This window comes from Schistocerca serialis, chromosome 1 (genome assembly GCF_023864345.2).
Source record: "Schistocerca serialis cubense isolate TAMUIC-IGC-003099 chromosome 1, iqSchSeri2.2, whole genome shotgun sequence".
Classification (NCBI taxonomy): domain Eukaryota; kingdom Metazoa; phylum Arthropoda; class Insecta; order Orthoptera; family Acrididae; genus Schistocerca; species Schistocerca serialis.
Window position 1 is genome coordinate 752,212,417 of NC_064638.1, and position 14,669 is coordinate 752,227,085.

At 40.2% G+C, this 14,669-nt stretch overlaps 1 protein-coding gene across 1 annotated transcript in view; it reads right to left on the reverse strand.

Annotated features, from left to right (window-relative positions):
* The window catches only part of LOC126482090 (lipopolysaccharide-induced tumor necrosis factor-alpha factor homolog), a 122,731-nt gene that overhangs the window by 19,704 nt on the left and 88,358 nt on the right, over positions 1-14,669 (reverse strand). The window contains exon 3 of the mRNA XM_050106069.1: positions 1,402-1,534. Within this exon, the coding sequence (XP_049962026.1) occupies positions 1,402-1,534 (133 nt within the window). The remainder of the gene's footprint in view (positions 1-1,401; positions 1,535-14,669) is intronic.

Sequence of the window (14,669 nt, forward strand, 5' to 3'; positions counted from 1 at the left end):
CGCCTCTACCAATCCATCGGTCACCGAATCTGTTGTTGAGAAGCGTACGAACACTTCAACTGAAATGTGCAGGAGCTCCATCGTGCATGAACCACATGTTGTGTCGTACTTGTAAAGGCACATGTTCTAGCAGCACAGGTAGAGTATCCCGTATGAAATCATGATAATGTGCTCCATTGAGTGTATGTGGAAGAACAGGGGGCCCAATCAAGACATCACCAACAATGCCTGCCCAAACGTTCACAGAAAATCTGTGTTGATGACGTGATTGCACAATTGCGTGCGGATTCTCGTCAGCGCACACATCTTGATTGTGAAAATTTACAATTTGATCACGTTGGAATGAAGCCTCATCCGTAAACAGAACATTTGCACTGAAATGAGGATTGACACTTTGTTGGATGAACCATTCGCAGAAGAGAAGTGTACCCGTGGAGGCCAATCAGCTGCTGATAGTGCCTGCACACGCTGTACATGGTACGGAAACAACTGATTCTCCCGTAGCACTCTCCATGCAGTGACGTAGTCAACGTTACCTTGTACAGCAGCAACTTCTCTGAAGCTGACAATAGGGTTATCGTCAACTGCACGAAGAATTGCCTCGTCCATTGCAGGTGTCCTCGTCGTTCTAGGTCTTCCCCAGTCGCGAGTCATAGGCTGGAATGTTCCATGCTCCCTAAGACGCTGATCAATTGCTTCGAACGTCTTTCTGTCAGGACACCTTCGTTCTGGAAATCTGTCTCAATACAAACGTACCGCGCCACGGCTATTGCCCTGTGCTAATCCATACATCAAATGGGCATCTGCCAACTCCGCATTTGTAAACATTGCACTGACTGCAAAACCACGTTCGTGATGAACACTAACCTGTTGATGCTACGTACTGATGTGCTTGATGCTAGTACTGTAGAGCAATGAGTCGCATGTCAACACAAGCACCAAAATCAACATTACCTTCCTTCAACTGGGCCAACTGGCGGTGAATCGAGGAAGTATAGTACATACTGACAAAACTAAAATGAGCTCTAACATGGAAATTAAGTGTTTCTGGACACATGTCCACATAACATCTTTTCTTTATTTGTGTGTGAGGAATGTTTCCTGAAAGTTTGGCCATACCTTTTTGTAACACCCTGTATTCTTGGAAAATTGTATGTACCACAGCATCCAGTGCCTCTCATGTGTACTTATTGCACTAGTCACTGTTAAGCCCTACAGCAGCTTTATTTCTGTAAACTGTTGTCAGATCACTTGTAACTGAAAGGACACAATGTATGTGGACTTAAATCTAATTAATAGAATAACTGATAAATAAAATTTTTGATGTGCACAGTTTTAAGCAGGACACACTAATCCTACATTTTGAAATAAGTAAAACTGGTAAGCCCGTTAAATACTTACAGGAAGACAAAGAGAAGAACTGCTACTACGTGTGTTTTTGTGTTGCTTCTGTATCTTATCTCAGTTGTTACAGTCTTGTGACATGATGGACACTGCAATGTTGTTGGCTCAGGTCCCAGCGGCGTGCTAATCACTGAAACAGTATGAAGCATGTGTCAACTACATAGAGAACTGATACGAAGTGTATCTCTCTCTCTCTCTCTCTCTCTCTCTCTCTCTCTAAAACACACACAAAAAAATAAAAGCAGTCTTCACCAAAAACTAATCATGATATTTTTGTGATGGAAAAGATAAAGAGGACTGGCTGGTAACATGTTTAAATCTTGAGAGAAATCATTACTACACAGTTTTCACAATCTTAACTTCCCCATTTTCATTACCTATCTGGTTTCAATTCTCCAATCATCCCATACCAATTAGAATGCTATTTTTATAAAAAAAAATCTGTATTTGTAAGTTCTAGAACTCTTTTTATATGTCTGCATCAACACCTACATACATATTCTGGAAACCATTGAAGTGCATGGCAGATGGTACTTCCCATTGCACCAGTCGTTTGGGATTCTACCCTTTCCATTCATGTATTGAGGATGGGTAACATGAATATTTAAATGAGTCTGTGTGCACCGCAATTAATCTAAACTTGGCCTCTCAAGCCCTACAGGAATGATACAAAAAATGGTCAAATGGCTCTGAGCACTATGGGACTTAACATCTGAGGTCATCAGTCCCCTAGACTTAGAACTACTTAAACCTAACCAACCTCAGGACATTACACTCATTCATGCTCGAGGTAGGATTCGAACCTGCGACAATAGCGGTCATGTGGCTCCAGACTGAAGCACCTAGAACCGCACGGCGACACTGGCTGGCCAGGAATGATACACCAGGGATTGTAGTACATTCGCAGAGTAATCACTTAAAGCCGGTACTTTAATCTTTATAAGTAGGTTTTTGTGAGATATTTTGCATCTATCTTCAAATGTCTGCTGTTTCAGTTTGTTCAGCATCTCTGCAGCAGTCTCACATGGGTTCAACAAACCTGTGTATCCTTGGTGCCCTTTTCTGTATACATTCAATGTACTCCATCAGTCGTATTTGATATGGACCCTACAAATTTTAGCAATCTTCTAAGGTTGGTTACATGAATGATTTGCAAGCAATCTCCATTGTAGATTGACTTCATTCCCTACAGAGCTTTTTTTTTTTTATCTAATATGTGTTGTTTCGACTCATACGATATCACAATGCATCATCATGCACCATTTGACATTTGTTGCTGGATATGTCTCCATATATTATGATCCTCAGCTATAAACATTCCTCGTACTCCTGTATGTATTCAAATGATATCATTGATTTCTTTTTTTCCTCTCTTGGGAACTTCTCTGTTTCCTATGCGATCAATTCACCTTCCTACATGCCCCCCCCCCCCCTTTCATTTTATTTTCAGTTCAGTTATGATTACTTGTTCTACTCTGGTCTCGCCACTGTCTGTGTGTTTCTTTTCCTGTATTTGTCAGTAATTCCTTCTATACATCTCTCTATTGCACACTGACCAACCCTCAGTTTTGCGATCAGCTTTGCAGTGAAAATCCAAGCCTTTAGAAAAAAAACTGTTGTATACGCTGATCACAAAAATTCCATTTGAGTCACATCAAGAATTTATATTTCCAGTTTCTATTTACTTTACCAAAAAAATGTCAAGCCATTTTTCCTTTTCTGTTTATATGTTTGGCTGTCTTCAGCTGCTCTGTATGCTAAGACTCAACTAATTCCACAACTTCAATGCTACTTCATACTATTTTCATTTCAATGTGTTATTTACATATTATTTTAGACTGATTTCCAAACTTTTCTATTGCTTTCATTATTGAAGTTTATCTGAAACAGAGATGTTTAAGACGTGTTATATTAGTGCAGTGTTTTGTGGTTTAGGGTCTGAAAACTTCCTCAAAGGCAGCTTAAATAGTTTGGACAATATAGAATCTCCTTGCCCGATTCTTCTTTTAGTTCAGAATTTCCCACAATCAAAATGAAGGTCTAACGTGAGCTGTAGCATTGACATAAAATTTTTCAGTATTCTAACATAGGCTGAATCTATCTCTTATTTATCAAAAGCTTTGAGAGCTGATTTTGTTAAAACTGAGTAACAATTTATGAATCTTTGACAAAGTGGTAGTTCATAGTCACAGCTATGTTCTATAAGTTTATTCAGAATTTTCAAAGGTTCTAGTGGACAATTTCCACATCTAAAACCAAATAGTTCCCATGCCTGGTTATGAACCATCACTTTTCCAATGCACTTGGTGATAATTTTAGTGGATGTGTTGTACATTAGTCAGAGGGGGCTGGTAGACTCAGTTTTTTTTTAATTTGTCATTTATATTAAGTAAAATAATTTCCAAGGTATCCCAGTTTTGATGAGTTAGATTTCTTTGTACCAGGGTTGACTGGGAAACCATTTTGTGTGTTCCTTCAGTTTTGCTCAACCTCCAGCTTTAACCATTTCTGTTAAAATGGCATCATCTGTCAGCACCATTCTTACATACTCTGCATTTTTGTACATCTTATCCGGCATTACAGGCACTTGCAGAATACTGTTATTGTTATTACTAACTCTCTCTGCATTTCTTATAAATATCTTTAACAATACCAACATTTAGAACCAGCTTGGAATGCTGGAAACATTCTTCTCCATAGCTGGTTATGTGCCAACAGCAATCACAACCGATGAAACCTGGTGTGTAATCAATGTAAGTTATTGTTGTTACACTTTTCTCTTATTTTCAACTTTTTCATTTTAATAAATTTTCTGTGTACTTTCTTGTATGATATTGACTTTTGTCTGATTCAGCGTATTCTGCCTTGTTCCTATTGTTGTTCACTTGAAATTCTCACCTACTCTCTATTAGCTGTGTAACTGCTACACTATGACTTTCGTTACATAATGATTATATTGTTAGAAATCTTTCTTGTCTTTAAGTGGGCATTACATGGTGGAACTGTAGTTAGTTGTCTAGTTCTTATTCAACAGTTTCCAAGTTTATAGTACTTTGGCTACAAAAGAGTGGCAAATTTCCATCAAAGAATGTGCTTATTTCCGCACATACGCAGGCAGGATGCAAGAGCTAAATTTTCCACCCTGCGTAACTTTCTATCCATTAAAGGTATTCGTACCTCTTTTCACCCAGACGAATAGTGAGTGACAAGTGCTTCACGAAACAGAGGCTAACGCATTTTTTGCAACTTTGTTAATCACTAAAATCCGAGCATTAACATTATTTAACTTAACTATGACCTTTCTTTCTTCCACTAAATATCAGAATTCAGAACTGTGCGAGACAAATACAGAGATTTAACACTATTGTAGGTCTGACAAGAAATACTGAATGTGAGGAGTGTCGTGCTGTTGTTGTGGCCGTTTGAATGGCAAGCCGCCGAGATTATGCCACTATCAGTATGTACGAAGGCTACTCACACGCTTTTGATGAAGACCTCGGAAAAATAGAGTTAAGCCATTAATTTTTTTATTTAATATGTCTGCACGCTTAACACAGTGAAATCTCCGCGCCATTGCACCGTAGTACGCCGCTAGAAGAGAAAAAACTTCCCGGCGCAGTCCGCTGACACGGTAGATTAACGGGTATAATTCATTTTCGGGAGGAGCATAACTGTCGCCAGCTGTGTCAGGCCAATGCAGCCGGCTAAAGAAGTCTAATGGATTGGTCTGACACAGTTGCAACATGTCCGCGCTGCTGTCGAAGAGTGCTTTAGTCATCTGGATTAACCTGACACGGCTGCAACATTTCCGCCGCTACTGTAAATGAATCACCACTACGACATTCAATTTTATCACCTGAAGATACTCTGAATCCTCTTCCGTATCGCTCACGTAGGGATCGCGAAGAGAAGATTTGGCTAATTTCAGCACACAGGGAGGCATTTAGCCGTAACTCACGGGGTGACGTTTCTGTAACGTCTACTGCGAGGTGGGCCTCTGGGTTCCCTACGTTTAAACCGACATTATACGTGTTGTCTAAATGAAGTTTGTTTATTTTATTGCACGAAATAAAGCCTGCAGCATTTAACTATTTATCATAAAAAATTACATACATTTTCGAGTTTTTTTAAAAAATAGTACACGTGAATGGACTGTTAGAAAACAGAATTTTTCATTCCGAAAAATTGTATTATCTTTGTTGCAACTACATTTCCATAAAACTAAATTCACATAAAGATTCCACTCAATACGTATAAAAAGTCAACAAAATTGACATTCAGTATTGGGATCTACATTTTTCTTAATCACCACTCAAAACACATTTGATTTTAACAAAAACTAAGTATTTTGTTGGGGAGACAGGCCGATCCACATCAAAATTGTGCTAAAGTTCATCTGAATGTTGTTCTTGCTCGATAGAACAGTGATCACTGGCTATTGTACAATCGTAGTCTTTTACGTCTATATCTTGATCCGTGTCAATGACACCTTTCTGTACGGTCTAGGAAACACTAACACCTGTCCATTCCGCCACAACAGCCCTTGGAGACGAGTTCAGAGTGGTTTGCAAGGTATGTATGCATATACAAGTAGATCTATAGCCAACCGGCAAACAAAAAATTATGTAACCTTAGTTTTTTCGAAGTGATAGTTAAAATTCTATGACTACGCTTCTTATGTATATGGCTCAACTAAATGGTGGAAAGTGTGAATACAATGCTGGAATGTAAGATAAGCGAACATCTATACCCTATAATGAATGGAACTACTGTCTGATTTTAGCGAAGAGGAGTATTCTCCGCCTCGTAAATACAGTGACACGGGGAGAGGGGGGTGTGAAACAGCAGGTCTTATCCTAACAGCGCACTTCTACGGCATATTTGTGCTTAATAATGAGCATCTACAAAAGCAGGCCTCACTATGAACAGGAATCTTTCCTCACCGATAATGAGACGCAGGTAATGCCCACTATGGACCAATTAAGAAAATTCATTTTACCATGAGAAAACTTGACACACCATAGCAAAATAAAACACAGTATTCAACTACGCTCGCTACTGCACACAGTCTTGTTTGCTACTTAACGATGGAGCATAACACTAGTAGCCCAAAGCTGCTCGCTATGACGCCGAGGCATCAGGAAATGAGCGTGCACTGTACGTCTTTGCCATTAACACAAACATATAAGCCTTTCTATCGCGTAGTGAGAGTACCGTAGAGTGAAATTTCCTAAAATTAAAAAATCAACAATCAACTTCAGCTCTTACGACTGTGCCTTTCACATTATTGGTCACTTCCATACTGGCCTTGCTTCATGATAGGGCATTACGGATCAGCACAGAGAGTATCAACCGACGCAACATAGTTAATCAAAAAAAGACCAAATGACACGATGGACACTTTTTATTAATTTTCTACTCGCGTAATAGAACACTAGAGTCGTACACAAATATCTTAAAATAAACTTCAGCTTTTACACCTACGCGGAACACTCTCCATCGCTTATCCAGGTGCTATGGTGAAACATCTGAAACCATCAGCGATATTACAAGTCCAGAACGAAATGAGGTACTTCTTGGCAACAGAAAAAGTTACTAGTAAATATGTTTCGATTTTCGTACGCTTTCGTATTTTATATCCCTGCGAATATTTTACAAGTTACTGTACTGTAGATATTTTACACACACTTGACACCTCATGCATTATCATTATGGTGAAACTTCGAATGAGGAGGACACTTTGTGTGCCCAGTTCTAAAAGGGCAATGTTATCAGTCTGCTGTAAATCATCATTTTGCTGAAACTAATCCTTAAGGCAATTAAACAAAGTTTTTTAACACAGTACGTCCTAGTCAGGAATCTCGTCTCATTCCTCTTGGTCTATGTAGGAAAAGACACTGTATCTTCACAGTCTAACTGTATTTTCTTTGAGAATTCACAGATATTAATGACACGCAAAACTGTAGAACAAACGACGTTAATATTCTTAAAAAAATCACAATAAAATTATTTGTATTCGAGATATCTAATTAACACACCAAAGGTGGTATAGCAGAGGCCTCGATGTCACAAATGTGTTGACGGTAAACAAAACATGTCTACGGTCGAAGTTAACTTTGTTTCGGACGGAGCTGCTAAATTTTGAAATGCGGAGTGTCGATTTCGAAAACATTCCCTCTGAAAAAATGACATGAAAATTTGCTATTTTCTTATCAGACGCAAACAAAAAGATCCCAGCAACCCCTGCTCTTTCTCTCATGACTGTCCCTATGATCTCTTAAGACAGTACTAAAACATTTCCTCTTATGTTTTTACGTGCGCATTGTGAATGAAATTCATGAGATTCGTACTCGCGATTACACTTAGAGATAACTTGTTGAGTATCTTCGTACAAAGGCAGATATTTTGGACTGTGCTACTAATACACTCTCGACACTTTCCAGACAACGAATGTTTCTTTGTACGCCGCAGCTTCTCGAAGTACCACACTTCAATCGATTTTCCTTGCAGCCATTTTCTATACCCGAAGGACACTGCAGAAATGAGTTCTCAAAGCCATTTATTTCTAACGGACTTCCAAATAAAATTCTACTTGGTTTAAGCCTAGGGGGAAAGGTTAAAGGCCCAAGTGGCCTTTTGGGGCGGCAAGCTGAGGGGGGCATCACAGGCAACAAGGTGCAAATTTTGTACTCAGGGTGAAAACAATTAGTAGCGAAAACTGACAGGGGTGAAAGTATACGATAATACTTGTAGAAGCGACAGCGTTCTAGTAACTTAGGGCAGCAAATGTGCCGTTTGCGAGGTAACTGTGGATGTGTGTTTCATCTACATCTAGAGTGATTGTGTGGGTCATCGCTAGTGAGGGGAAGTGAGTGAAAGAGTGTAACCTTACAGGTTTCTTCCTCACTGGGTGACTGTTTTAGTCATTTTACGCACATTCGTTTCTTTCAATGTGTGTAAGGGCGTTGATAAACTCGGCGTTAAGCGCCCTTAATCTCCAAACACACACACACACACACACACACACAGACACACACACAGACACACACACACACTATGCAAACCACTGCGAGAGGCACATCCAACTGTACCCGTTATCAGGGTTTTCTTTTTGCAATTGCATCCAAGAATGGAGCTCAAGAAGAATGATTGTTTGAATGACTCCGTGCGTGTTGTAATTATCGTAATCTTGTCCTCACGATCCCTACTGGAGCGATTTGTAGGGGCTTGCAGTATAGTCCTAGAATCATTTAAAGCCGGTTCTCGAAACTTTCCAAGTAGGCTTTCTCGGGATAGTTTACGTTTATCTTCGAGAGTCTTCCAGCCCAGTTGTTTCAGCATCTCTATGAGACACTCCTAAGGATCAAACAAATTTGTGACCATTCGTGCTGCCTTTCTCTGTATACCCTACGTTTGATATCCCGTTTTGTCCTATTCGGTTAGAGTGCCACACATTTGAGCAAAATTCTCTAACCGGTTGGGCGAGTGATTCGTAAGCTATCTCCTTTGTAGATTGACTGTATTTCCCCAGTATTCTACCAATAAACCAAAGTCTTGCATCTGCTTTACCCACGACTGAGCCTATATGCTCATTCCAATTCGTATCGCCACATGGTATTACAGCCAGGTATTTGTTCGAGTTAACCGATTCCTACTGTGACTCACTAATGTCGTAGTCATAGAATACTATGTTTTTTCGTTTTGTGAAATGAACAGTCTTACATTTCTGAACTTTGAAGCGAGTTGCCAGTTTTTGCACACCTTTGAAATCTTCAAGATTTGACTGAATACTTACTCAGCTTCTTTCAGACAGTACTTCGTTATAGATGACTGCATTATCTGCAAAAATTCTGAGGTTGCTATTACTATTGTCCGCAAGGCCACAGTTACTTCTACACCTGACTATGACTCCATCCAAGATAACTTGCTGCATCCTCCCTCCCAAGAAATGGTCACTCTGTCACAAATTTCACTTTATGTCCCATACGACCGTGCTTTTGACAGTGAGCATAGGCGTGATACTGAGTCAAATACTATACGGAAACCAAGAAGCACTGCATCCAGCTGACTGCCTTGATCCAAAGCTTTCAGTATGTCACGTGAGAAAAGGGCGAGTTGGGTTTCGCATGATCGATGTTTACGGAATCCATGCTGGTTGGCATGGAAGAGGCCATTCTGTTCGAGGCACCACATTAACTCAGAATATATTCTAAGATTCTAAAACAAATCGCTGTCAAGGATATTGTACGGTAGTTTTGTGAATCACTTCTACTACCTTTCTTGTAAATGGGTGAGATCTGTTGTTTCTTCCAACTAGGGGGCACAGTTGTTTCTTCGAGGGATCTACGATAGATTATAGGGGCTAACTCTGTCGCAAATTCATTGTAGAATCTGACGAGATCCAATGGGTGCTGGTGCTTTGCTCAGTTTTAATGATTTCAGCTGTTTCTCAACGCCAACGGTGGTAGACTTACTTTACTCATCTTTTCAATGATACAAGGATTAAATTGGGGCAACACTCCTGGGGTTTCCTTTGTACAGAAATTTTTGAAAACGGGGGTAAGCATTTCTGATTTGAAACTTCCTGGCAGATTAAAACTGTGTGCCCGACCGAGACTCGAACTCGGGACCTTTGCCCGCGAAAGGCAAAGGTCCCGAGTTCGAGTCTCGGTCGGACACACAGTTTTAATCTGCCAGGAAGTTTCATATCAGCGCACACTCCGCTGCAGAGTGAAAATCTCATTCTGGATTTCTGATTTGGTTTGTCATACTCAGTTGCAGTTTCTGCCTCACCCACGAGTGATTTTGACGCTAACTTTGTTCTTAACAGTCTTAACATACAACCATAATTTCTTCGGGTTTTGTGAAACAACATTTGACAATATTCCGTTACGGCAGCCACTGAAGGCTTCATACACTGCTGCCTTGACAGCCAATGGGTTCCATTTAGCATCTTTCTATACTCCTAGGCGTAAAACCTATTCTTTAGACTGACCGTATGCCGTGGAGGGTGCCTACCATTGTGAACTGTTCTACTGGGCACATATCTGGCCAGTGCAGGATCAATTGTTCCTTTAAACTTGATCCATAGTTCCTCTACCTGCTCCGCTCCTGCCCTGTGCTAAAAGTTTCAAGCCACCGCTGACTTCGGTATGAAACATTGTGCTGGTTAGTCCAAATGTATTTTCGAATAAGTCCCCATATATGATCTCACAATTCACCCGAGGCCTGCCTTAAAAAAAAATACTACTTCACCACGTTACATGTTACAAATTATTGTACACTCCCTCTTATTAAAGGAGGTGTTTCTCGTGTCGTCTTCATATTAGGAGACAATACTGTACCCGTCTTTTAAATACCCCGGATCATCTTTCATATCTTAACAAGACTGTAAAATCTGCAGTTCCACTTCCTCATCCGTATCGACGGGAGTGTTGTACACCTCACTTTTGTGACCGACACTAGACAAGAAACTCTAGAAGATTGTGGTCCGCTGACATCTGACGCCAAGGTACAGGTTGTGTTTGGACCTATCCATCTCAGACCATATTGGCGCGGTACGTGCAGTCTTACAGCGGCAACAAAATAGCCTGTATCTCATGAGGCGTGTACCACATTCCACTACGTTGTAAAATGTGATCTACGCCATGAGCGAAATTTAAGCCCAGTGAGATGGGGCTTTATCGAAAAATGTGCGTTTCAAATACGTTTGTACTAAATAGAACAATATTTCATATTGAAATCAGTGACGGCTCAGACCACACACTCGCAATTGTAACGCAAACGGTTCGTTTTGTGGACCCATGAGCAGTGAAATGTTTCTGCTATTGCGTGTTTGCACACTCGTCAGTTTTCGCTATGAATTGTGATCCACACTGTACTTATAACAATTTTTTGTTTACTAAAAGCGTTTAAAGATATCTTGAATGAGTTTAGACGGAAATGGACTGTTTTTTCTCTTGATATGTAGCACTGGAGTAAAATTTAGAAATTTATTTCTGTTACAGAGGAATGCCCATGTAGTGCTTTTTTTTTTAACTAGGAAATGAAGGAAAAGGTTGTCAGTGTTCATAGAAAAGGTTCTGTTCGAATAAACCTCTCCTACCTGTTGGTGACGTAAACATTTCCACAACCGTATAGTCGACATATTCGTGTCGTGAGTCAGCAACCTTATTGATATTTAAGGTAAGAATTATCTATTGTTGAGTATCAGCTGCACGTTTTAATTAGATTACATATTTCGATCACTCAGGATCATCTTCAGATCCAAGCAGTTGCATCAGCAACCCATCTTATCTACTCAGTACCCCATGTCAGAGACAGTTCTCCAATACGAGAGTTGGAACTTAAATAGTGGCAACTATTTATTTACAACTCGTACAAAATACATGTGTGTTTCAGAGTTTTACTGACCTTCAAAGTAGTCACCAGCATTGTGCATAACCTGTTGCCAGCGGTGTGAATGTCGTAGGATACTCTTAGCAGAACTAGTTGTGTTGACAGTTCGAGCGGCGCGGTTTATTGCCCGACGAATTTGTGACAGTTCTGAAGCGAATGCCGTGAAGTGTTTCCTTCAGTTTGGAAATTGAGTTGAGCTCATGGAGGCTTAAGTCATGGGAGTGCAGAAGGTGGTATAGCACTTAGCAGCCCCACCAGTCAAACAAATCAGTAACAGCTTGCACTGTACATGTTTGAGCATTGTCCTGCAAAATGATGGTCAGGTCCTGCAGAAAGTGTCATCACCTCTGTCTCTAAGGTGGTCGTAGGTTGTGTTCCAAAATTGAACAGGAGCGGCTATTTACAAGTGATGTCTGCATGTTGTTTGTTCCTCTTGTCTTGCCCTTCGTTGGTCTACTGCGGTTTTTTCCCCAATTGTGCAGAAATGTACACGCAAACAGTCACTCACTCTGTCTAAGTGAAATAAAAACATGTAAAACATCAAAACATGTTTGAGTGTGTGTGAATTTCTGAGCGATGGAGGAGGCCCAACACCATGAAACCATGGACGAGGGCAAGAAGAGCAGAATGCACACAGATGTTACACACAACAGCAAAGTTAATAGTTGCATCTGAAAACGAGAAACGCGTCGTGGTATCTATGAAAAAACATAACTGGTGCACTGTTATTATTAGATCGTTAACGACACATTTATATTTTTTCGAAAAACGTCGATAATAGTGAACGAAATAACGTTGTTATAATTTCGAGAGGATTATGCTTTCATTTCCTGCTCTCTGTGTGTCTAATCGCACTCAAGGTCTAAATGCATAGGTGGTGGAAAACCTATTCACAGCTTAGTTGTCAAGCCTTTCTGGAGCATTCGCAAAACGGCTAAATTCGACGAGCAGTAAACGTGGGCTACTCAAGGTTTGGTTAGCATTATCTCAGGATCTGCTGAAGGCAACAACACTTCGGCTCAGTTGTAAGTAGTATGCCGATATTCAAGGTTCACATACATGAAGCTTCTGTTGTGGTGTGTGTAAATATTTTTTACCTACTGCAGCTACAAATCGCTCGACCTGCTGCGAATTTCGCGCAGTAGTAGCTTTTCTGTTGGAAACACTAAATAATTCACTAAAATCGTGGAAACTGATAGTCACTTGACAAGTTTTATGGACAGTAAGATTTGGCGCTTGCTACAACGTAGAGAAGAGCGAACGCAACATCCTGTGAAGGAGGCGTTGGCCTCGCTTATTTATGTCGTCAACACTCAAATTTATGGCTTTCGATGGAAAGTTTTCTACTGCTAGTGGCTCCTGAAAGTCAGGGTAGAATACCTCGTCCCTATGACGTGGATCCCGTAAGCATTGGTCTAGATCCTTCGTCGAACAAGAAATATTCCCATTCCCTCCCTATTTCCTATCTGTGTAACTAGAATCTTCTTTCATAAATCAGAAAAAAAAACACGGTTATCGACAGCGTCGTTTTCTGCACAAACGATGGATGAACTCCACAGTCAACGGAAGATATATTCATTAGCTCCTTAACAAAAGTCTTAACTAACGGCCTCATGGAAGAGGAATTAATAGCGATATGTCATGAGGTTTTTGTACAAGAGAAGAAACGACCCGCAAGTTAAGTATGTTCAATTTAAAAGATGAATATGCTTACTGCTAAGTCCCTCATCATGCGTTCTCTCTCTCTCGCTCTCTCCTACACACGCACGCACAGCCACACACACGCACACGCACAGACACACACACGCACACACACAGAGAGAGATTTTTAGAATCACCATAGAAACTTGTCTGCTTTGATTTATTTACATACTTGGGTATAATTAATGCCAAGTGGAAACAGACTCTTATCCATGTTTTTACCAGTAGTTAAAAATACCTGAAAATTAATTACTGGAGCTTTTGTTAAGCTCCCAAACTTTTCGGAAACGGTCTGATGACTGCACAGGAAGATCCTTGCGCGTACTGTAATTAAGATAAAATTTTAATCTTATACTATAGCACACAGGATAATGAATTTATTGCGTCAGCTAGGCATCGAAGTCACAACTCGATAAGTATTAGCTGAAAACGCGAACAGCGGTTTTAGGAAATGAGAGCGCATGTCGATTAGAAAACGAGAAGTGGTATTCAGAACGGCAGAATCATGCTAGCACAGGTCAGATACCACGCCGCAATTTTATCAAGTATTTCTACTCAGACGTGGTGTATGGTAGGCAATAATATAATAGGAAATTTGTAGCCTCGCTGGTGAAACTATGACTTAATAAAACAAATTTAAGTAACGGTTTTTTCGAATCTATTATTACCATCTCATTTCCGTTACCTGAAAGTGGAGAGGTGGAAGATGAGGGCACAAAGCTGGCAATTACAAACACTGCTGTACTCTATTCCTTTACTTATATGCCTTATTTAGCATTAGTTTTAAGATAAAGGCATAAAACCGTTCAAATTGAACCTGTGTCAGAAGTTCACAACCGCTAACGATGAGATATGTTGAACAGTCTCTCTAATTCGTACACACGAGGCAAGTGAAGATACTTGTCTGCTAGAAGAACTCGAGCTGTCTCGGCACTGGTCTCTTGAACATGTGTCACTTAAGAAATACACATACGTCGAAGTTATTCATCCATAAAACAGTAGTCTACAGCAGGCGAAGACATGTTGAAATGTCCTTCCGCCATTGTTGATTTTTTTTTGTCTGTCCATTTTGTCGTCTCTCTAACCCTCACGAAAATAATGCCGCGACACTGTCTCCAACAAAACTGCGACTGGTATGTTATATCATACTAAATGTTTATAAACAG